The sequence below is a fragment of the Myiozetetes cayanensis genome, unplaced genomic scaffold, assembly GCF_022539395.1.
Source record: "Myiozetetes cayanensis isolate MyiCay16 unplaced genomic scaffold, myiCay2020 scf5-8, whole genome shotgun sequence".
In the NCBI taxonomy this organism is placed as follows: domain Eukaryota; kingdom Metazoa; phylum Chordata; class Aves; order Passeriformes; family Tyrannidae; genus Myiozetetes; species Myiozetetes cayanensis.
The window spans coordinates 37,146,586-37,171,246 of record NW_026087742.1 but is presented as its reverse complement, the minus strand read 5'-3'; the positions used below and the strand labels follow the sequence as shown (position 1 = coordinate 37,171,246).

At 41.1% G+C, this 24,661-nt stretch overlaps 1 protein-coding gene across 1 annotated transcript in view; it reads left to right on the top strand.

The window, feature by feature from the left end:
* Positions 1 to 24,661, top strand: part of SESN3 (sestrin 3) — a 45,631-nt gene that overhangs the window by 197 nt on the left and 20,773 nt on the right. Inside the window, exon 2 of the mRNA XM_050331388.1 lies at positions 23,202 to 23,267. Within this exon, the coding sequence (XP_050187345.1) occupies positions 23,202 to 23,267 (66 nt within the window). The remainder of the gene's footprint in view (positions 1 to 23,201; positions 23,268 to 24,661) is intronic.

The following is a 24,661-nucleotide window of genomic DNA, read 5'->3' as shown; positions in this document are numbered from 1 at the left end:
GCCCGCTGAGAGGCGGCGGGAGCTGCGGGGACTGCGGGAGAGGCTTCCAGGAGCGATCGGGGGAGCGGGCGGCGGTGGGACAGAGACTTGGCTGGGGCGGAGGGGAGGGTGTACACGGACGGCGACAGTGGAGTGGGGAGAAATGGGCCGTAGGGCAGCAGTGGGGCGGGGGGTGGAGGAGGGCAGTGGGGAGCTGGGGGCAGTGGGCTGGGGGCTCTGCCGGGAGGTGGGTGCCTGCGGAGCGCGGGGTGGGGGGCAGCGGAGGGGCGAGGGGGACGTAGCCCCAGGGGGTGCCGAGGGGTGCCAGGTCCGAGCCCCCATCGCCCCCGTCCGCCTCGGGACGGCTGTCACCGGCCCCTGCCCCGGGCTGCCCCCCCACCGCATCCCGGGGGCTTGGAGGGCGCCCAGCCTCCCTGAAGGCTGGGGTTGTGGGAGTGGCGGGGGTGACTTGGAGCCCAGCCGCGCTTGGAAAGTTTATTATCCACATATTTCAACGGTGAAATTCGCCGCCGCGACCTCCGTCAAGTGCGGGGGGCTCCGAGCTTAGAGCTTTAAAAATATAAAGGCACCGAAGAACCCCCCGCCCCCCAGTCCACTAAGCCCCATCCATCCCTGCAGTGCCCAGCCGCTTCCCTGCGGACCCCCCGTGCCCCCGGAGGGGTGGGATGGCTGCACCCCCTGCTCCCGACATCTGCCTCACGGAGAGCATTAGTGGAGGTGCTTTTTGTTTGTCCAGTGCAAATGAATTAAAATTGCTGAGCTGTTCAAACGCGCCGAGTCCCCGAGCGCTCAAGATGAACGCGATGCCGGTTTTGGTTTTATTTTAATTCAATCTCTCCCAACACATTTTGCTCCAGGTTGGTTCTTGCAATTGCTAAGAAAGCCTGTAAGTCAATGAGCTCAAATATTTGCGCTCTTTGTCCAAAAAGTGTTTTTCTTCCTCTGTGGGTCAGGCCAAGTGCCAATCAAAGTTGTTTTTCAAGCCTCTCTTCCCTGCAGTAGGACTGCTTTTTTTCTTTCTTCCTTTTTTTTTTTTTTTTTTTTTTTTTTTAAGGGTTTGGTTTTTGGAAAGGAGGTGTGTATTTAGGGGAGGGGGAGGAGAAACGTTAAAAATCGGTGGAAGAGAGAAGCAGATCTTAAAAATCATGTTTCTTGAATATTTTAATGGAAACAAAATCTTATTAAATGTGCATGCTTGGTATGTGCAGTTATTTTTTCCATAAACTCTTGGATCATATTACAGTTGATACTTGGTGCTCAGCTCTTAGCTCAGCTTGCAAGAAATGTAATGGATCAGAGAAGCACACATCAGCAGAGTCTGATTTTTAACCATTTCGTTGCAGGATCGAATCCCTTCTTGGCTTTAGCTTGCTGCTGTTACAGCTTTAAGAAAAACAAGTACTTAAAAGAGAGAAGTTCTGCGGGGTTAAAGCCTGAAACAGCTTCAGACTTGACATATGTCTAAAGACATACAAATTAACCGGTGCCAAATATGTCTGTGGAGAAAGCAGGGAGGGTGCTTGCTTTGTTCTGCCAAATAATCAAAATGTTTTGTTGACAAATAAAGTGGTGCTTGGCAGCACTTGTAGATCTAAAATTAAATTTAAATTATTGGATTTTTTTTGAAGCTGTAGTCCCATCCTGCTGGGTAGGACTTTTTTTGTATACCTCTTTAATATCAGTGGGAGGTGGGAGGGGGGGACAGGGCTAGATGGCCCTTTTCTGGTAACAGGAAACTTGTATGGATTTTTTTTTTTTAATTATTTTATTTTAAAGTAATTTAGGGATGATGGTGAAATATAGGTACCCAGCTGGGTCTGTTGAGGAGGCAGCTTAGCGCTGTCTTGCTTTGTCTATGGTCATTTCACCCACTCTTACTGCAAAACTGAGGAAAGAATAAAGAAACTGAGTGACAGCCTGTAAAAACCTCTTGAAACATAGTTGTTCTGTGCTTTCAGTGGTTGTATTGGGACATTGTTGGATCTGTGTTGTAGGCTGAACAATAAACATAGAAGTACAAAGCTTCTGACTACATCTGTAATTATTTAAAAGTTGGTATAATAAAAATCACTGTAAATGTTAACCTTTTGCACTTCATTGGCAAGCATGCAAGTAGAAAACATGAGGGGGAAAAAAAAAAAAAAAAGAAAAGGCTTGATGGAAGCGAGATGCAAATTTGACCTGAGTCTCAGAGTAATAATCTTCAGATGAGTGCTGCCTCATCTGTTCTTTTGATGGTGTTGGGGTTTTTTTTAATGCTCATGTGATAGCATACCGGAAAAAAATGATAGGCCTTGAAATGTGTTGAATCTCTTCTGCCCTCCTCAGTCTTAAGTCTTTATTTAAAGCCACTTGAACACTCACAGTTTAGGTAGTGCTGTTGTCAAAATTATAAGGAGCAAGGTAAGCTTTCTACTCAGTGGCATGTAATGAAATTTGAAATAATCTCCAAGTTTTTGCATTCTCATGTGTGAAGGTAAGTTTCCCTTTCATCAGGGAAACAGGAAAAGCTAAATGCAGCACTTTAGGTTTCAGCCAATTTCAAACTAATCAAAGTTACATTTTATTCTGGAAAGTTCTATCAGGGTAGCACTAAGAATACTGCTAAGGATTCAAGGGTTAAGTTTGCCTATGAAGAAGGTTTTTCATATTAAAAAGATACAATTTCCAGTTGGGTTTATTGTTACAGGACATTTTAGATAACCAGATCTACTTGCAGAACAATTGCTGCTAATCAAAAGGGCTTAAACAGTCATAGATACAAGAGCTACATCATTATTTGATTGGGGGGGAGGAGGGAAGTGCTTAAAATGGCATGTGAGTTCTGTTCCCGTGAATTTCCTAGAGGTGGCTGCGAGTTGCTGCCATTGCAGTAACCAGCACAGCTCCAGCTCTTCCATTTGAAAATGCAGTATGTAAGAGAGACCCTGGGCAGGGGAGAGCTCCTGGGTGTAACCCTGGAGGGGATCTGGAGCCTTATGGGAACCCAAGGTTCTCCTGCCTAAATTAAGTCAATAGCCCAAGCGAGAAGAAAACATATAGGAAGGGCTCAGTATTTCTTTGGACAATTAACTGCTTCAGAAAGGCTTTTAGGAATAAACAAAAAGTCTTGGGGGATGGAAAAATCCTGATATGTCAGGAAGTGTAGGAACAGGGAGGGTTTGCCAACTGTTCAAGCTTAGTTGCAAATTGCAAAGCATGTGAAGTAAAAGGTTCTTTTTCATGTACATACAGGTCAGTAGGACAGAAAAGAAAATAAGTATAAACATGGTTCCAGGATTAAATATTTGGTTTATGTTAGATTTCAGTGAAGGAGCTAGAAGGGCAATGGCAAAACGGGTGATAGGGGCATACAGTTTCACAAAAGCAAACTGCATTGTTGGCAAGGTGCAAATGAACCTGGCTTAAGCCAGTCTCTGTGCTGGAGTCCTCATAAAGATATAAGAAATCTAGGATCTGTTGCTGGCTTTTGTAGACCTACCCAATCAGAGTGATCCTGAGTGAGAGGGGGAATACCCATCACTATGATGGACAAAATTTTCTGTTCTTCTCATCCTCCCATGCCAGTCTCCTTCTTTAGTACAAGTCTCAATACTGTACAAAGCTACTAAAGCAAATATGAAAAAAATATGTATGAGACGATACCACCAAAAGTAGGTTACGCTAGACTAATGTAGTGGTCTTTTGTTAGTAAGACAGATGCTAGAGTGTCCTCTTCTGAAAGCTTTGCATGGACTAAAAGTAGACTTCTTTCATTAAATATCTGAAGTAACATCAAAGGTTGAACTCGTCACTGCAAGCCAGCGCAAATTAAACTCTAGGATTCACTAACACCAAATGTTCTATACACCAAAAGGTTTAACTGGGTTTGGAAAATATTTGGGCAAATTAATAACAGAAAACTTAAACGAGACCTGTAAATATGAAATAGCAGCACCCCTCAGTATAGTTTCTCTGTGCTTTCCTGGCTCTTATGCGTCTGCTATTGCCCCCTCATAGGGACAGGTTACTGGGCAATAGGAACCTTTGATCTGACACATTTTGTGTGTTTTTCTGTTCCTGTTAATTACAGTGATTGGGAACTGATGGGAATGATGATGGGCTGTGCTGAAAGGAGAAGTCACTGTTGAGCCACTGCTGAGAGGAGAATGCCAGTGGGTTTTCAAAGGATCACTTGAAACTAATCTGGTTTAACCCTGCTTGGTATCATGACGAGAGTGTGACTTATTCCTAAAAGACATACACACAGCAGAAGTGGTAAATGTTGTTGGTCCAGGGAGAGAGGGATATTTCATGGAAAGCTGGGATACCTTGAGCACTGGCATAGTTAAAGATGTGTGAAATCCAGTAGTGTGAAATGTGAGAATTACAGATTTAGGTGTCTGGTATTCGTAACTTGGAAGGAGCAAGGAGAAGGATGTTGGTGCAGGAGGACCAGCAGCTTACTGTCACCCTGCAGGGCTGTGGTGTTGGGGAGCAGGGAAGCTGGGAAGGATGGACCTTAATTAAACAGGCACAAAGGTCAGCTGGCTGGGTGCTGGGAGAAACGGAGTACTGGTTTTGCAGAAGAAGACTGAAAGTTTGCTTTTCTAATCCAGCAAAAACAAAAACTGAGAGGAGATATGGTCTGTGTCTATAAATACATCTGATGGTGAGAGCCAATGAGGAGAAACTAACTCAGGAGTAGATGGAAGTAAAGTGGTTATTAATAAATTTAGGCTAGAAAATTGAAGTGTCCAGAGGTGAGGTTCTGGAAGAGTTTGTTCTGGGTCTGTTGCAGCCAAAAAAAGCACCTACTTTTAAGATAGAAAAATGTGTGAACGTCATTAAATGATGCAGTGCTTACAATAGCACTAGCCTAGGCTCAGGGAGTTGAGGTCATATCCAAAAAAAAAAAAAAAAAGACACACTTTCATTCACTTTATTGTTCTATGTGGGTGAGTAAGAAAGTAGCCCAAAAGTGAACCAAAAATAGTTTAATGTCAGGTCTCATAAGCCTGTGTAAGCTAATATATGTGTCACCATGAGTCATGAAGGTGCATGGAGATGCTGTTACCTGTGCTGTAGAAATCAAGAGGCCTTTCAAGGACGTTCCAACTATTTTGAGGGAAGTCAGTCTGGTTCAATCTATTCTGAGCATAGGCAAATCAAAGTTGCTTGGAAAACACCCTGAGTTTTCCACAATGCAGCGTCTTTTTTGTTGTTGAGTTGCATAGTCTAGTTGGCTTTGGAAATCAGACCAATAAGCCTTGGCTGTCACAGAGAATCCTAATTTGTAGAATCAAATGATGTCTTCTGTAGTTTGATGCCTCTTAATAATAGTTTCCTCACAGTACAGTTGTGAGGGGTTGCCTAGATAGCTTTGAATCTCCAAGTGTGCCTTTTCCTAAAGGAGTTCTCAAAACAGTCATGAAAGTCTGTCATGAAAACCCAACTCTGTTTGCATTGGTTCTAATTTTAGCAACATTCTCTTGTGTAAAACATGGTGTCTGCCTTCATTGTTTGTGTCTTCCAGTCCCCTGGAGCACTGGTGAAACATGGTGAAACCAGCTTGGGTCACTCCTTCAACTACTCCTGCCTGCACAGCTGTGGAGAGAAGATGGGTCTTTTAGGATCCAAAAATGTAAAGATATAAACCAAGAGCAACAAACCCAACTTTTTAGGGCAGATAAAATTGGCAGCAACAGGCCCCTCACTCATAATTCATTCTTACTTTTTCTTGAAAGATTTTGTTGAAAAAAACAAACAACCAAGAACAGGACTATTTCCTGTGAAATAAATGCAGTGAAAATCCAGAGTTGACCTGTTTATCTCTTTCTTCATCCTCTCAAGTGTTTCAGTAGTTTGTATCTTTTCAGAATCTGACCTCTTTAAATAATTGTTCTCCCACCTCCTGTGTGATTATTGTCTTTGTGTCGTGGAATCGAAGCGTAGTATTTGCTCTTTGCACACATGGTCCTGAGGGTTCCTGGATTCTTTGATTTTTGCCTTAAAAACTAGTGTAAAGAAATTTCCTTGTGTCTTCCTAGTCTTACAGGCTGAAAATGAGATAGCAGAAGTATTAAATTTTCATTAGACCTGTAATGAGAGTGTCATGAGTCAAATGAACCTCTGGTGAAGGACGCTGTTTTGCAATGAAAAGCTGTAAGAGGTGGCCTTGTAGGAACCACACTCATTTAGAATAGTCACTTTTATTTTAAAAAACCCCAAACAAACAGAAGCACAAACAAAGTCTTCTCGGAATTACAGGGAAGGAATGGAGGTGAGAAAGTAAAGAAAGTGGGGAGGAGGATTTTCTTCAAAAGAAACTTCGAGGTTTAGTGTTGGGGAGTGGGTTAATCAAGAATGGAGGTTGTCCTCTGCTAAAATTTACTTCTGCTGGTAGGAGTGGAGTGTTGCATTAGCCAAATTGGCTGTGGTTTGGAGATGTGGACTCTGTGAACGTTTGCTTTAAATTTATGCATATTACTTAATTAGGGCTTCAAATCTCACATCTCTTTAAATGGCAGTGTTTTGAAATCTGAAAAACATAATATGGTTCATTAAGCATCCTTAGTTTTTTCTCTCTCCCACATTGGCAAGGGAGCTGCTAATACTCATTTAGTTCTTTATTTGAACCTCTTTTTCCTGGCTAGGGAGATTTGAGTGAGAGAAGATAGTGGTATATTTCTCCCCTAGCTGTCCATAGCTAGGTGAGTTGGTCTGGAGATTTTATTATCAGATTTCCATTTGCAGGGCTGGAGAATGAGGAGGGATCTCAAGCATGGTTTGCATGGCCAGGCTGAACACTGGCTTTTGTCTAAGTGGGTCAGGATAAACTAGGGGGAAATGGGGCATTTTTAGTAGAAAAGAAATTTGTATTGTCAGGAGGGAGACCTCAGTTAATGAGAAATTGCACATCATTGGCTTTGGAAAAACCTGCATGGAAATAATTTATGCTGTTTAATTTCTCTGTTCTTTGCAGGTGTTCCTGTTTGTATGCAGAGGCCCTTCCCATTGTTGTCTCTGCAGCCCAGCCTGGTAGTCTTTGTGCTTTAAGTAGAAGCTATAGGGAACATCGTGCAGACAAGTCAAATATCTTGTGAAATGCCATTACAGGGAGCTAGGGATACTCTTCACAAACAATTTTTTTTCTGACTGTTTGCCTATCAGTCAGTCCATGAAATGCATTCACAATAGTTCAAGGCATTTTATGGGGTTCTTGGTATGCCATCCTGGGCAAACTAGTGTTTCTGATAATAGGGGAGGCCATGATCAAGGTGTATTAATTTAAAATGTCTCTCTTAACCACTAGTTGCAGACTTTTATTACAGGATGCTTCTTGCATATCAGACATTAGATAACTACCTGTTGGGGCAAAATACTGGTGTAGATGGTATTTAATTAATTAAATTAATTAATATTACATGTTTATGAAGCTGAGAAACGATTTTGTTCTTGTTACAGACCATATCAACTATTGATTTATTGAAATATCTTCATTCTCACATCTTATTTAAATTGCGAGTAAGGTGTTTTGAAGCATGGGCGTTTTTTTCTTCCAGGGCATAATCCATGTGACAGTCAAGAACTTAAGTTAGGGCTGATCAGGGTGTAAGTGATGGTGCTCAGTGTAAGAGATAGAAGTCAGTGCTCTTAATCTAGCAAGATATCATGAATCTTTCCTGAATGTCCCTGGTTACCCAAGTTAGGGTAAGATAAACAAACAGATACAACCTCCTGATTAAACACCTTTTTTTGTTGTTGTTGTTAATGACTCTCATATTTCTCTTAAGGTAAGCATCTTGTTTTGTTAGACCAACAATGGATTTCTAATGGATTCCAAGCTAGTGAACTTGGTAATAGTGTGAGGCTATAAGAGTCCCTTTCCTCAGGGGATCAGGTGGGAAAAAATAATAATGGAGTGGACTATGAAGTGTTCCTAACCTCATGTGTTCTGAGTAGACTGGAACAGAAGTAATAAGTCTGCATCACACAAGAATATTGTGTGGTCGGTGTGTGGATCACCCTTTGGATTGTGGTTTAAGTCTTCCAGCATCTACAAATGTTAGGTTAACATGTATGGAAGCCAGGACAAATCGCATTCTTGAGAATTCTTTGGAGCCATAGGTCTCTGTTATCTCTTCAATTGCAAAATAAATTTGGAAGCAAAGTAAAAGGTGACTTGAAAATCAGGTTTTCATCTATTCAGAATGAGCAATAAAATCATAAATACAGTCAATATGTCTCAATTGCTGCACTTTGGAATCAAAATGTGTAATTGTGTATCTGTTTTAGAGCATATTAAATTCAAAACTTAGTTTTGACATGAAACTAGAGAGAATTGTAAATTCTTTTAGATTCATTTGACACTATAAAGGATCAATTAAATTGTTCCTTAGAAGGGAGGAATGGTTGCAAGAATGACTCCTCACTTAACATTTTCAAATTAAGTATTTGTGCTTCTGAGCAAATCCACATAATCTCAGTAAAACAGAGATATGTTGATGACAGCGAAGAAGTACTAGCTGTCTTGGTGTAACCCATTCTTAGAGCAATACAGAACTGGTTACTCCAATTCATCTTTTATCTGTCTCTGGGCAGTTTATTATCACACTGGATTTGCTCTGGCTGATGCTAACAAAACAATTGACAGCCAGCATATATTCTCTCCTCTATGGATTGCACAGTTAAAAATTATTTGATAAGGCTGTATCTTAACAGTGTTGAACCTAATTTAATAGCACATGCTTGTAAATATGTTGAATATCTCCTGCTTTAGCATGTGGTGAAGGGAATATAGTTACATTATTGTCTAAATGTATCTGGAGGGGTTTTGGACATATGGTTCTAAATCTGTTTTAAAGTAATTATGCCTATTAACTAAAAAAATAAAAAATATTCCCTCTGAGTTGATTGACATTCCTCTCTCTAAAGCACTCTCATTGCTGATTAGAGGTGTGGAAATAGTAATTTGTTCTAGCATTTAGAAATTTGATTAGACCTCTAATGAAATGGAGCGCCTACACGCTGTCTAAATATTCTACCTGACACCAGTTGGATGTCATCCAGCATGGAAGAACACTTGAAATGTTGCTTTACTACAATATGTTTTGTGTCTTGAAGTCAACCAGCCTGCATGCAAATACTCACTGGCTGTTCAGCAGGCAGAGCAAAACCTTGACCCTTCCTGGAAATCAGCATCAACATTTGATTATTCCAGTGAGCACTTACTGCGATAACTGGCTTAGGGTTAGAAAATTAAGGCAACTGTTTACGGGGAAGCAGCCAGACTTCTAACTCTGTAAATTGGACTTCAGAGTGGCTGCGCACATGCATTACACACAGTTTGTGTATATGAGGTGGGAACATGCTGAAGCTCACAATTTGTCGCTGTTGTGGTCTGGTAATAAGGCGACAACAACACACTATAAATAAAATCTTAAAGCACCACATCTCTCCCTGTTATGAGGTGGTTCTTTTCCCTCCAAAAGCTGATTGAAACACCCACTGGATGCAGAGGCAGCTGTTTGAGCACCCATGTTAAGTCCTCTTTCATTCATTTGCAGCCGATTTCACTCCAGATTGCTACTGCTAGGAGACTCTAAATCAGGACTCTGTTAGTATCCTGTGGTGGAAACTCCCAGTCCCTAGTGGTAGGAGATATATTAAAACACTTGAGGTACACTAGAGGTGCATGATTTTCATGAGTCAACAGTTCATTTTGACTGGTTAGCTTTTCCCTCTGAAATTCAGAAGATAGGCTCTAATGCATCTGCACTAGAATCAGACATGGCCCTTTGTGTTCTTCCTTATGTTTTGGTTTTCTTTTTTCATTTTGTTTCTCCACCATATCTAATATTTTTACATTTTGCAGTCTCCACATTTAAACAAATGCAGTAGTAGGGTTGAACCAGAAAACTCCCAACTAGTTTATGCCATATTAATGCTTCAGAAAGTATTTTCATCTTCTGTTTCCTCCAGAAAACCCAAACAAAATGTTCAATTACATTAATACCTCAAGTTTTGTGTTACTGGATGAGGCAGTAACATCAGGGATCATTCGAGTAGAATCTGCTTTGAAATAAGTGACTTTTATTCCAGCAATTTAAAACTTGTCTCGCTTCTGTGCTGGCGCTTCACAGGTAGTTAGGAGGAAAGGTGTGTTGGTTGAAAAGGTCAACTTAACGTAATTAAAGGTTGAAGGAGCCTGCAGCCAGCATTGTAGTTCTTCAGGGGAGATGGAGCTTGGTGGTTGTTCCACCTGAGCAGAGGATAAGTGGAATGAGAGCAGGCTGCACCCACGGAGGGTATGGTGGAACGGTCTTTCATACATGGCTTAGTAAAGCAAAAGGGGAATGGAGGTGAAAGGAAGGTCTCCCTCCATGCCCCTGCTCTTTAGGCCACTTATGCAAAAGGTATTAGATAAAGGTGTAGTTACTTGACCTATTTATCCAACAGAAACTTGTCGTACAAGCAAAAGCAGTTTGACTATCCAGTGCTGTTGCTGTTTTGTATGGGACACTCCTTTGGGTTAAGCTGCACCTCATGAATACACAGAGGCAGCATTCAGCCCTCCAACATGATTAATTTGTATTGTTTGAGAAGGTAGGTCTATGGTGTTGGTTCTTATTTCACAGCAAAGTTGGAATAATCATTGCATGGACTAACCTTCGTCTGTACGGAGCTAAGCTGGTTGCAAGTACAGGCTGTGAACTTGCTCTGATGAAAAGGGCTCAGTTTGAGTTTGGTGACTTCATGAGAAGGAAGAGCAAATAAACTGGAGTGCAGTGGAGGACTTCATTAGGCAGTGCAGGTTATTCCTCTTCCATAGCTACAGAAGTCTTTATTCAGACAGGGTATAAAATAAGTGGATTTATTATTTCTGTAGTACTTGCTGGTGTTTTTTTTGTAGAGTTGTTAATTCACCAAAATATAGCAAAAGCCCTCTTAGTAAAAGTGTAGGCAATAATCTGAGGAGATGGTAGCACCTGTCGGCTCTGAGGTTGGAGGTAAATCTGCAATTCCATCAATTTGCTGGCCTGGGTGGCTGGAGAGAGCAGGAATAGCTGATCTGTCTCTGGACAAGTTTCTGTATTTACATGTAATAAATCTTCTCTAACAGTTATGAGTCTTCATTTTTGAAAATTTGTACCTTAGGTCTTCACTGCCGCCAGCTCAGCTACATTAAGTCAGCATGTTTTGGAGATTGCATCTCACTAGTGACTCACTTTGGTAAGATGTCGCTTAGGATGCAAAATGTTCTTTAAAAAAAAAAAAAAAGAAAAAGAAGAAGAAAGAGGAAGAAACTGCCAGACTACAAGTAGTCTTATTGTGATTCCAGCAAGTCAGTGGCTTGTGAATGTGCTACCGAGATGAAGCTGTTCCTCAATCTGTCTCTCACCCAGACCTCTCCCAGACTAATCAAATATAAAACAGTTAGTGTGTCAGCTCCCTGCTCACTGTACAATAGTCTCCAGCCTTTGCAAACAAGGCTCCTTGCAGAAGTAATTTTCTGTAATTGGTGACCGGTTTAGGATTTCCTATCAGGTGAAGAATCAAAATGGCTCACCCGCGGTTTTCCATCTGTGGCCCTAGCACCTATACAATTTTTCTGGAATTTTTTCAAGGACACTGTGTAAGAAGACTTACTTCAGTAAACTCAGAGGCATGGTGTGGATGCCATCTCCTTCTGAAAAATGCTTACGAGTCAACTAATCAAAAGAGGTTTAAACTCCTGGCTTAGACAGCAAGGCGCTAGCTCTTGGAAATTGTACCTTTAGGCTAGAGGTAAAGCGTGTTAGTCAGGGAGATTTTATTTTTCGTCTGGCACATTCTTTCTGTTTGAGTCATCAACCAGGGAAGATGGCAAAAAAAGGTGCTTCTCTTAAAGCAGGAGGACATTGCTCCTTTTGGATGTCCGGGAGGACTATCCCTTTCCAGGCAGAGCTAAGAGAACAGCATCAGCATTCCTTACATTATTTGAACTGTAGCAAAGATGGTCAGTGGTCATCAGTTGTATACGAGCATTTGTCCAAGAAACTTGTGCCAAGGGTGCTTCTCATTTTCTTTTAAAAGTTTTTCAGTGGATTAACTTAAAATTTAAGGAGCATTGACCCCAAATTTTGTTTGCTATAAATTAGAAACCTTATATATCAGCCTCGCGTTTTAATATTTTGATGTTGTCTTGAATGTTGACATGAACAGCTTAGCTAAAGTTCTTCATGGTGGGGTAGTGTAGCCAATATGGGCTTATTTTCTTCCAGTTAGATACCATCCATCTAAACAAACATCACCTACTCAGTCGAGTAGAAAGGGTTTGTAAGTATATTGTCTTCATGGTTTTTTTTCATGGATTTTTTTTCTTCACCTTTTTCAGATCTAAATTGATGGAACTTCTGATAAGGTGCATTCAGAAAAGGGGAAGAATAACACTTGCTTCCTAAAACCAGTGCTAGTAAAGAATTGAAGTGTAATGTAATAAAGATTCTGAAGTAAATCGTATGATACCACCTGTGTTGAACAGACAGTGTAGGAATTTGCTCACACAGTCACTAAGGAGCTCCGTAACATGTGCTGCATCTTCTAGACTGGATTAGAACAATGCTTATTTCTATAATGATCCAGTTTAGCTAAAACGTATCCTTGTTTGGGGGATGCCAATTCCTATCTCTGTTAGAAAATAGGTTCTGTTTTAAAATAGGATTTATAGAGTAAGTAGTATTGTCGAACCAATCTAATGCAGATATGTGACAGCATTAGGGCAGATACAGCAGGTCAGGTTGAAACTCAGTGTCCTGTCTCTGACAGTGCCCAAGGGAAGATACTGAAGGAAGAGGACACAAAATGGAGCAGTTTGTCATGACGTTCCCACAGCACTGTCTCCCAGTCTCCCAAGTATCTGCAACTTGTAAACTTCCTGAGCTAGAGGTGATTTCTCCGTATTTAATAAACATTCTTGTAATTCTCCTCCATGAACTTGAACACTTTTAAACACGCTGACTTCAGGTGTCTGCAGCATCTTACAGCAAGGATTTTCACAGCTTAGTTGCACATTGTGGAAAAGGTTAAGTACCTCTGCTTGAGTCTTGTCACCTGCTGGTTGGTTCCTAATCCTTTTACTGGAGGTGGTAAAAGCACACTATGCATGGACTGTGACAGCCAGGAGGCAATCAATTAAAATTTCTTGACACGCTTATGACAGCAAGCTCAGCAGTTCAGAGTTGCTTTCCAAGACTGAAGCTACTGCCTTTCACAATCCTGTGTGAAAGAGATGGCAGAAAACTAGCTGGGGAGCTTCAGTACTGAGGGGAGCATATTTCCCTCCTTAATCTGTATGACAGGATTTGGTTTTCTGAATTTTGGCAAGTCACTTCCATGACACTTAAGATATTTCCTGCACACAGATTTAAAATAGCTGCTATGATCATTTTGTATATAAAATGTGTGGGAAAAACAGTTTGAAAACCCATGCTAGTGCCATTTGCTTGACTTTCTTATGTCTCAGAGTAGAATTTGGTTGTGCATGGTGGTTGGTAAGTGAAAGGTGCTTGGGAGGATGTTTCTGTACCAGCTGTACCAGCAAATAGATACTGTCCTAAAAGTTTTTATCGAGCTGAAAACATTACAAGGATACTTATTAAAAGGGAGTGTCGGCTGGGACTCATGCTAAGTTTATTTCTGGAGTGTGGGGCTTCTGTCCCTATTCTGTCCCTTCTGTCCCCGTTCTTTGAGATGCAATGAAGAAGCACCTGTGATAGGCTTCACATAATGAAATGTGTCTCTGCAGCAGGCTTGCTGCTCTTGATAAAATTCAGACTTTCCATCTAAATGTCCTGCTTCAATGGCTGATCAGGGAAGCAGGCAGAGTGCATCTCCTCCTGAGTTTTAAGAGAACAGCTGCAAGAAGAGAGATCTGTAACCATACAATGACACTGCTTCGTGAAAAGTAGTGGAAGTGCCTGGAAAACAGGGCTGTATGATCTGAGATCTCATAGCTACAAATCAAACAGCTTTTCACATTGGAAAACTCAAACTTTGCCTTCTCGAGTTAAACTCTGTGGTAGATTTCCACACTTTACTAATGAATATTTTTCGGTTTTTGGTAGTAATAAAGAAGTAGAGGCCATTCACTTAAGAGTTGGACTTAATGATCCTTGTGGGACCCTTCCAACTCTGAATACTCTGTGACTCTATGTAGCATTTGACAGTACTCACAAACATTGCTTGACTAACACATCAGCCAGCAAAATACCTTGTGTGGCCAGGACACTGGTGCAGCCTTGTTGCTTCTGACAGCCTATCATGCAGGTAGTTGAAGCTGGGAAAGAAACAATTTTCAAGAGCTGGTGCAGAGCTAGAAGCAGCTAGAGCCCAGCTTCCTCCCCTACAGCTGTGGTGGGACTGGGATGCTAATCAGAGGAGAATATTGTTACTATTTTTTGCGTTAAAGTGCAAAGGTAGGACTCCATACTTGCTGTGAGCAGCTCTCTTTTTAGTACTGTTCACTCTGAACTGTCAAGCTTCACCATTTCAACTGAAAATTTGTCAGTGGCTGACTTAATATTTTTATGGTTTCTCAAGCTGGTTGTGCAGCTGCGCTTCATGTGCTCACCTGACTTAAGAACTGTTAACCAAGGACTTCTTCAAAACCACTGAAGCCAAGGATTTTTTTAAAGATAGCTTTAAGTATTTATAGAAGAGCAGCAGTTGTACTAGTAGCTGCTGTGGAGACATAACTGTAAGAGTCTTATTTGGTAAAAATCCAAATCTCACTGTTTTAAGGCACACTGCACCTGAAAAATCTCTCTCTGTGCTTTTTGTCATAATGAATGCAATGGAAAGACCAAAGAGGAAAGGTGAGAGAATGAAGCCTCGATGCCAGTCCCTGGTTAAAAATTTTCCCAGTCTGCTTTTATAGTAACCTGCAGTTAAATGCATCTTCTTTCCTATAAACCCTTGGTGATGATGATCTCTGCTTAAATGCTGTAGCACTGGAGGTTTTTCTAGCATGAATTGCAATGGAGTCCATTTAAGTCTTTCTATAAAAACTTGTTGGACTATTTTGCTGTGTACTGCTCTTACATTAATCTGGTATTTCAAACATTTAGCATCTTTGAAATACATTTTTAAAAAAATCAACCAACACTATACTCTAGGCCACTTTCTTAACAGTAGGAGGATGGCATTAGACATTTTCAGTATGGATGAATACCATTCTATTTTGCTTGCTTACAAGGCATGTATTTTCAGACAATACTTCTATTAAAAATTCGGTAGAGCATTCTTGGGAGACAGTTCTGCCAGGGATACATGATGGATTTGCATAACCCTAGGGGTCTTTCTCTCTTTTTGTTTTTTAATCTCTACCAGTTAGGCCTCTCCAGTTGGCAGTATGCCCAATAAATCAAATGTGTATGCGTTTATGAATTGAAGTATTTAACCATTCAGTTACTGTACTGTGAAGAGGCTGTGCTCTCAATAGTTAACTTAGGCATTAATTCAGGCCTGTCAAAGCAGCTGCTGCTCTATCTGCACTTTTTAGCAAACTTTTGTTGTACCTGTTGGTCTGCTGCGTGGATCGAATGGGGAAGTCAATACGGTCTCTCTGTAGGAGGATGGAGACCACACTCATGACCACACCATTGCTGCCCTTACCCACAGCGAGCCTCCAGCCTCCTGTGCACATGGGACCCCGCTGGCAGAGCGAAACTGGGCTTGGTTAGATGGGCTGTGCTCAGGCAGGACAAGGCAGCCCTCTGCATGGGAGGCAGTGGATTAAAGGATATGCCATGCTGCTTCAGAGACTCTTCATTAACACACAGCACTCTTGTCCTGGCTGATGAGGAGGCAGATTAACTCAGTGCAGTTTTGCCAATTTAATGGCTAAAGGCTATGTTCTCCAAACTAGATAATATTGGTCTGTCTAGTGTATGTCAGATTTGGACTAAACCTGAAGGTGGAAGGGAGCCAAGGTACAGATAAAACAAGTCCCAACTAAAACCACTGAAGTTTTCCACTGTAACTTTTACTCTTAATATCTGATGCTGTTGAAAAATAGAAAATGCTCTTCTGCTGTGCTTGTATATTGAGTCATCTAGACACTCACTCACTCACTCACTCACAAGATCTTCTGTCCTGAGGGCATTTGTTGGGGAGCACACAAGCTCCAGTGTTACTGTTTGGTGTGTGGGGAGGGAAGGAGGTGAAGTTCTCCAGGGACAGATAACGGAAGGATTGTTTTTCGCTTTTTAATTTCTTCTTCCCTGTTCTTTTTTTTTTTTTTTTTAATTTTTGTTTTTGAATGCTGAAGTAGACCAGAAGACCATTTGTTATCTGCTGGTGGTACATGTCTTGCCTAGCCTCAGATCACTACTACTGCTTAGCCATGGATTCCCGTTAGTCTATGGAGGAAATTCAGACCTTTCCATGGCACAGTTGATCTCACAGTTAGACACCACCTTTATTTTTTAGTTGTAACCAGAATCCAGCTGGCTAACTCTGATTTGGGTGTCTGGTTTTGGTCAGTTGAGTTTCAGCCTCAGTATCTGATAAGGATTGGGGCATGAATAAGAACTCAGATTTTGAGGTTTGGCTTAAATTAAATCGAAGTGATTCTCAAGCAACAAGAAAGTAGAAGAAGTAGCTGTTTGTCTCTAATCCTTTTTATGTGTTAATAATCAATGTTCAGGTCTGACTTGGCACCATTAGTTGAGCAAATTTCTTGAGGTCTTTTAATTTTTCTGGTCAGGAACCTCAGCCTTACTTTCCCAGTTGTATGTACTGTGTACTTTGATTGCTTCAGTCAATATTGAGATACAGGTGTGAATTTTACTTGATATATTTAGGTCTATTCTGACAAAAATGCAAAATGCAGTTCAGGTTTCTTAAATAAAGAAGTATTTTTCAGAACATTTGTTACTCTGACATTTGACTTGCAGTCCTTTGCCTGTCTGCTCCCAGCTGAATGTTGGTTTCGGTTCACAGAAAGTATCTCCAGGACAAGGAGAGCAATACAGCAGTGGGAATAATAAGGATGCAGATGCAGAGTTTTTTAATGAAAAAGGTGATAGGTTTTTCTGCCAGTAACTTCATGTTCAGTTCTGAGTTTTTCTTCTGTAGGTCCAAGTGTACTGCTCCAAGTGTCTCTTTCAAAGAATGAGGAACTGCCGTGGGACTTCTACTGTCTGGCCATCCATCTTGGGTTGGGTAGAAATTGCTGCCCTTTGGTTTCTAATTAGTGTGAATTGTGTTCTTATTAGCTGGTGGAGGGATGGGAACTTGGGATAGGCTTCCTTTTATTGTGTGAAATCCAAAAGGGCTGTAACCTGTTACCAAAGAAAAAGCTCCCCATCAATTGTACTACACTGGCTCTCTTCCCAGCTCTTTGCACCACTTCATCAGCTGTGAGGCACAAAGATGCCAAATTCTTAATGTTAAAAGTGACTGTTTTAAGTATTTTGAAATGCTGTTCCATAAAAAAGATTTCCTGCTGTTTGACTTCCTCTGCTAATTTTCATCCTTATGACTTAGTTTGCATTTTTGGAGTTGTACAGGCTGTTAGGAGGAAGAAACTGTTGCAAAATCACTTGAAATACCCCTAACAAATGACTGTAGGCCAGGACTTTTACTTTGTGAACTCTTAACATTTTGACATTGTTTGTTCTGAACATCTCTCTTATTGCTTCTGGAGGTCTGTCCAGGGTTTAATTATAGGAACGGATCAGTCATAAAGAGGAGTTCTGCATTGTCATCAAATAAAGTGTTGTGCATCATTCAGATTATTCCTCTTCAAATTCTGGGGGTTTGGCTTTTCTTTCTTTCTCAACAGAAATGGTTTTGAATAACAGCACATTGAAGTTTACCCTTCAAATGTGTATCCAAATTTTTGAGGTTGCAATGCAAACTTCGTTTGAGATGAACTCCAGATATATTCTGAAGCTATAAAGTTCCAAATTTTATTACATTATCTGCCATAAGCAGATTGTTTCTTTTAAAAAAATAATGCATCAATAAATGTTTGTCAATAAATGTCAAAATTTCACAGATTTGATGAATACAGTTTTTTGTTCTTGTCAATCAGAGCCTCACAGGAGTACTGACATGTGAAGACAGGTAAATTGTGGCTACTTAGTTTTCTTTTTAGTCAGCAAGATTATGTGTAGCTTTACCTTTTATACTAATCCTCTGCAAATTTATGAAAAGCATTAAAGTTTCCATCTAAAATGAATTGGATGCATCCTAAGTTTCTTCAAAAGCATTTCTTCTGCCTAAACATTTCTCAGCTCTTCTTCCTCTGCCAAAGTTAGGTGGATAAATTAAGATGCAAGTTGGATGGATAAACAAAATCCCTTCTGCATCCCAAGGAAGGATTTGAATAAAAGAAGAAGCTCAGACAAAATCAGTGTTCAGACTTATTTTTTTTCATGCTCTCTTCTGTCTTCAGTGAGGATGGAATGAGCAGATGGGCCAGTGTGACTGTAAAATTGTGTTACAATTTACTGAAACCTGGATCATCTCACTATGACCAGAACCAGTGAAGGTAGACTGCTCCAGGATCTTAGGACTGAAAGTGAAAATGTGTTCAGTGAGCAACAGTGGGAGCAGGAGAAACCAGTTTGTAGGTAGGGTTTTAACCAGCAACAGTAGCAAACAGTGCTGCCTATACTGTATGAACCAAAACACAAGGGATTTGTGTCTGTCAGGCTGAAAACCAAAAGTGGGCTCTGCAGCATTAAATCTGTGAGATTGAACTGGTGTGTTTTGAGTTTGAAGAACTATAAGATAAAGGTGGGAAACTGGGAAAACCAGTTTTGCCTTGGGGGAGATTCAGCCCCAGACAGGGAATCCTATATCTAGTTCTCCACTCACACCCAGGTGTCTCAGTGACAGACTTGACTCAGATTATTGCTGCAGATGATCATGTGTATTAAAAAGAGATAGAGTACTGAATGTAAATAACAAAGATCCTTATAAATGCTGGATGGTAGCAAAGTTGCTTGTAAATTATAATATAAGAAAAGGTGTAATAAAAAGTATGTACTCACTACCTTACCCCCCAAAAAAATTCCTTCTTGTTTAAAAAAGAGGTTTTTCCTCAGGAAAAGCTAATTTGTGGTGCCTTTAGGCTTTATATTTGATCTGGTGCTGTTTATTATCCTGATGTCTTCATAGCCGTGGCAGGTTTTGTCAGAGGGGAGACTGAGCCCCTTCATGAGTGTTTCTCGGAACTGCTCTGGGAGTTTGGGGACACAAGACAGAGCTTACAAAATTCTGTCTTGATGTGCAAAATGATTATTTTCTTTTCCCAGAAGCATGACCACCTTGATGTCTAGTTCAGGATGAATCAGTTTTTATGTGCCACGTGTGTGAGAAGTGCCTGTGCACCTGCAGCAGCTCAACCACTTGCTTCTTGCCCATGTTTTCTGCATTCATAGGCATTCAGAAGTACTTCCTAAAACAGCTCTTTGATCAGCCCTGCCAGCTAGCACCTCTATCCTCAAATAAAACAGCTTCCTTTTACAGCTTGCTAAAAATAGCCATTTTTTTAAAGCCTGAGGACATAGTGATTCATGTGATAGCGAAGAGGAAGAAGGGTTATTTCTTTTGCTTTAGGCTTTGGAAGGAAAGCTGCTGTGCTTGTTCCAGTGCCAACTGGGCTCTTGCTTGCTCCCACTTGGACTTCATGGCCGCATTGCCAACCAAGTGTCTCTGGCATCCCTTGATCTGCCATGGCAGCCCATCAGCTATTTGAGATGCAGGTGCCATGTCCCAGTGCCCATCTTGGCTCTGGAGAGAGGGTGCACAGTCACTGCCACAATTGAAAACAAACCCTGAGATGATGGCAAGTTGCGGCTTTTGTCTCTGAGCTCTTGTGCAGAGCTCACCCAAGGATGAAGGTATTTCTTGCAATTTATAGACACGGAAAGGGGAAATGCTTCCACTCTGTCGCTGTTAAAATTCCTGATGAAGCTCCCGACACCATTGCAAGTGCAGTGTAAGGACAGGAAGAAGTCACAGACAGAGCTGACACAGGCCTGTTTTTTCATGAATTCCTGTAGCAGCTCTGCAGAGGTCTCATTTTGCTGTCTGACATCACAGTGTATGACTGCTAAACCTGCTTCTAGGCTCTGGCTTGCAGCGGCCCGTCTCTCAGTAACCTGCTCAGGTGCAGTTTTTTCTGCTTTGAAGCTCTTCATCTTCTCTTTTCTCCTGAAGAAACAGGAGAAAGGCACTAGTTTTAATGTAAATGGAATTGGTTGCCAACCTTTTAAGATTCTTATTCCCTCCCCAGCAATGTGTTTCTGGAGGAACGTGACGCAGAAAATGGCTGGTATATGTGCGTACAACATTTTAGTTGCTGAGCAACCTCTTTCTTGCTTCAGCCACTTAGCATAAGAATCCCATTTCAAATAAGATACTTGGGACCCTGGCTGACTCAGTGATAGCTAGTGTAACCTGCAAAGGCTACTTGGACAGGAAAACAAAAGCACTTTCTCGAAAAACAAGAAGCTTTGCAAGAACTTTCACTGTAAAGGACCATATATCTGCAGTGTTGCTTTCTATTTCCCATACACGGTTTTTTATATTTGGGTTCTTGGGTAGACCTTAAATCACTGTTCTAGATAAAGCATGCCCAGAAGCAGTGGTTCTTATCTACAGCTCAACAAAGTTATCTTTCTTAATGCTTATAAACTTACCATGTTTTTTATTAATAGCATCCTGAGAACTTGTGCAACCAGATGATGTTTGTGCCTTTTCTTCTGACAAGCTTGTTTGAACCAGTTTTAATAAAATAAAAGCTTTGGCATGAAGGCAAAATAATATTTCGCGTTGATGGAAGGGGGAAGAGTATGCACTTCTAATACTGAAAAAAACCAAGGTCCCTGAAAGTGTGCAGTGATAAGACCCACCAACTTGAATAATCATGTTTGAGCTTTCGGTTTTTTGTTCTTCTTTTGGTTGTTTGTCTTTTTTTTCTTTTCCGGCTTGTGCTTGTTGGAATTGCCACCACCCAAAAGGAGCTGGGTTTGTTCTTTTTGTAAAAAGATTTAACACACATTTTTCATGTCTGACTATCTTCTTGGCTTTCTGTCATCATTCAGAGGAATTAATTGTTGATACTTGCCTATATTCATCCACCCAAGTACCATTTCCTCCTTTCCTTCTCAGCAGTAGCTTATCTGCAGGGTCAAAGGAGTAATACAAGTCACACTGAATGGGAGAACAGGGGAATGGGGCCCAGATCCTGCTAGAAGCAACATATGGATTTTTTTTGCCTTGATCTGGCCTCGAGGACCAGCTTTGCAGGGCCTGAAGAAGGTACAGATCAGAGAGCAAGATGGAGAACTCAGTGGTTCAGCTCTAGTTTAGACTTGTGCTCCAGCGAGAGCTGACAATGCGCAGCTGTCCAAGTTGTGTCGTTCACGCAAGCTGCTTCCTCCAAATTATTCAATATGAAATGAAGGTTTCAAACTTTAATTTTCAGATAACCTTTACAAAACAAGCAAAATGCAACCTTACTAGCAATTTTGGAAAGCATTTGTTTTTTTTTCGTGGCAGAAAACTGGCTGCTGGCAAGATTGTGTATTTCAAGTGAGAAGATGTCTTCGTTTGCCTTGTGTAACTGTGTGAAGAAGGGGCTGTATGTGCAGATACCTGGTATCTCTGCATCCTACTTTAGACTGAGTACATTTTATACATATACAAGTATTTTTGTGGCTGTGACAGCGGGCAGCAGATGCAGTAAATTGTCTCCTGGCTGCTAGGTTTCACTCAGTTGATCCAGCTTGTTTCTGCATCTTTTAGCAGCTAATTGTTCCAAAGTCACAAATTCAATTGTCCTGTGAGAGTTTGCTTTGGAACATCTTTCCTGAATAATCGCTGCTGATTTTTGCATGTTATTTTTTAATCTAATTTAGAAAGGACAGGATGTTTTTAAGGATCAGGACAATGGTTACGCAGCTTCCAGTGGCTTGATTTTCCTTTGTGGAAATCAGTGGCACATTCATTCTGGGACTGGCACTGCTGTTTGTGCACATGGTGGTTAAGCTTAAGCCCCCTGGTAGAGGTATTTAAGGGTCATTTGTTATGGAAAACCTGAGACTTTATGTTAGGGGCATGAAATATTTAGTATGCAAATCCAATACTGCTGTTTATGGATAACATATTAAGAGTCACCAATGCAGTAGAGCAATTAGGGACTTGAGAAAAGTGTGCAGTCACCCAGATAGGTGGAAAATAACCATAAAGAGGAAAAGAAGAAAAGACAACAAGCAACTGCTTTAAATTACTGAAAGGGAAATTCAGGTTAGACGTAAGGAAAACTTTTTAACAATCTGAGGGGTTAGTCACTGAAATAAATGACCCATGGAGAACGGAGAAACCTCCAGGAGGATTAGATCAACATTGGTCAGGAATGACGTGGACAGTGCTGGTCCTGCCTCTGGTGACCCAGAGGAGCAGGCAGCCTCCCCAGGTCCCCTTCACCCCTCTGGCTGACAGCAACCATGCTGTAAAAGGCTCCAGAGTTTATCTTAGTTCAGTTTCTTATCCCTAATAAATCTAAAAAGTCCTCTGGCTCTTGTTACATTATCAGCTTGTTCTGTACTAAATATATCCTCATGCCTTGTAGCTGGAGTTTGCACACCAAGGCTTGTGCTGCATGCATTTTTCTCCAGGCTCGGCAGTGAGCAAGGTGGCCATTTCATCAGGTTTCTAGAACAAGCCTGCTGGTTTGCTTGGACTGTGCTTTTCTTGCCAATATTTGGCACACAAAGTGCTTATGCTCTTCGCAACACTAACGATCTCATCAGATGCTGATATTGAAAAAAACCCAGCATCTTGCTTATAATTTCCTGAGTGTGGCTTTTTTCCCCCTCAGTTTTCAAACTTCCATTCAGTCCAGTAAATGGCTAATTTTAGCATCATGCCAGATGTTCTGTTGCTATTGTCTATGTATCTTCAAGCTGGTCTGTAAACCAACTGGGATTAGATTTTTTTGAGTTTTTTCCTGCCTTATCCCTTGCTAAAATTGGTGCCGTTCCTTCATGCAAAGTACAGGGGATGCAAAGCTGATTTAAATGCGATGTGGTGGCATCACCTCCTCATGGGCTGTAAAACACCCAGTGGCTTTGGGAAGAGAACTGAATCCAGATCTTGTGAGATAAAGCAAGTTAGTATGTTATTCTTGACACTGACTGAATTATGTGACTGTTTTACAGGAGAAGAGAGTACAAGTCTCCCCGCCACTGACAAGAGGACCAAGTGCCTTTATACCAGAGAATGAAGTAAGTTTGCAGTTAGCTGGGCCAGGCTGGTGGTAGCTTTTAAAATAGAAATACTGAAAGACAGTTCTACGACCCTGCTTGTTCCATGGTACCCAGATGAGCTCCCTTGAGAGCAAAAGTGATGGTTTCTCTGGAGCAGGTTCCAGTGGGTAAGAACCACCTTGTCCTTGCACACAAGTGGTGCTATTTGACATCTTTTCAGTCACCAGCACTCCTGGAGACAGCCATGAGTGACAGCTCTGCTCTTCTCAGGTGGCAGTTGAACACATTACTCATAATGCCAGACCTGAGGGGAGGCCTGTCCAGTATTGCAGCAGAATGATTATACAGCTCTCAGAGCAGTGTCTGACCTTCAATTTGAGAGAGCTTGCAAGTATGACTTCACTCCTCAGACTAGCTGTGGCTCTTGAGAGAATTTATGGTTGAAAGGTATGGTTGGATTTCAGACTCAAGACTTCTGCCCATGACTGAATGTTCGAGGTAAGCTCTGATTTGCAACTTGCTGCAGTAGGTAGAAAGTTTGCTATGGTGGTGTTCTCCTGTGTTCTCAATCTTCACAGAGTCTTATTTATTAATTAGTTAATTATTTGGGGTGGTTGACTATAAAACCAGGACCTTTTGTTTTAAGTAGTTGCTAAAGACAGATAATTCACATGCCAGAAGGGCCAAAAAGACATTGTGAAAGATGAGATAGCTGCTGTTCTCTGAGTCTCTCTCCATTTATATACCAGCAAGATTTGAATTTAAAAGCAAACAGAGAGGATGTAAAGGATGCCAACAAGAAAACATAATTAGGCAAAAAGAAAGAGAGGTCAAAAGGAGTCTTTTAAACTTAGGACGAGAGGAGTAGAATGAGTTCCAGACAGTCAAACTTGTGAAGAGAACACCACCCTTTCGCATGAAATACAAGATGAAATAGAGATGCCAAACTTTGTAATGACGTAGTTTTCTCATAAAGTCAATAATTATATTAAAAGTAGAAAAATAAATGTAGTTAAAATTGTAACATATTTTGAGAGAATTGTTAATGAATTTATTTCAAAGCTGAGAAGCTGAGACACTTGGTACAGGCACTAGCTGAGAGTGCAGGAGAAATCTCAGAAAGGAGTAACCCAAGCGGTTGCCCAATACAAGCAGGGACCCTCCAGCTGTATGGATAAAACATCTATTCAGTATCACCAACAAATGCTACTCTGTGGTTTGTTAAGCAACTTACTACCTTTTTCCCTCACTCCTTGTCATGAAATAATGGAGCGAATAGGAAGGATTTAGTTAGAGACTGAATGTCTCACAAATCTTGATAAAAACACTGCTGGTGCCAAAGCCTCCTTTATTGTTGTAATGGAAGGAATATGGGCAGAGCAATAACAACTTAATTGTAAAGGTTCGTTTAA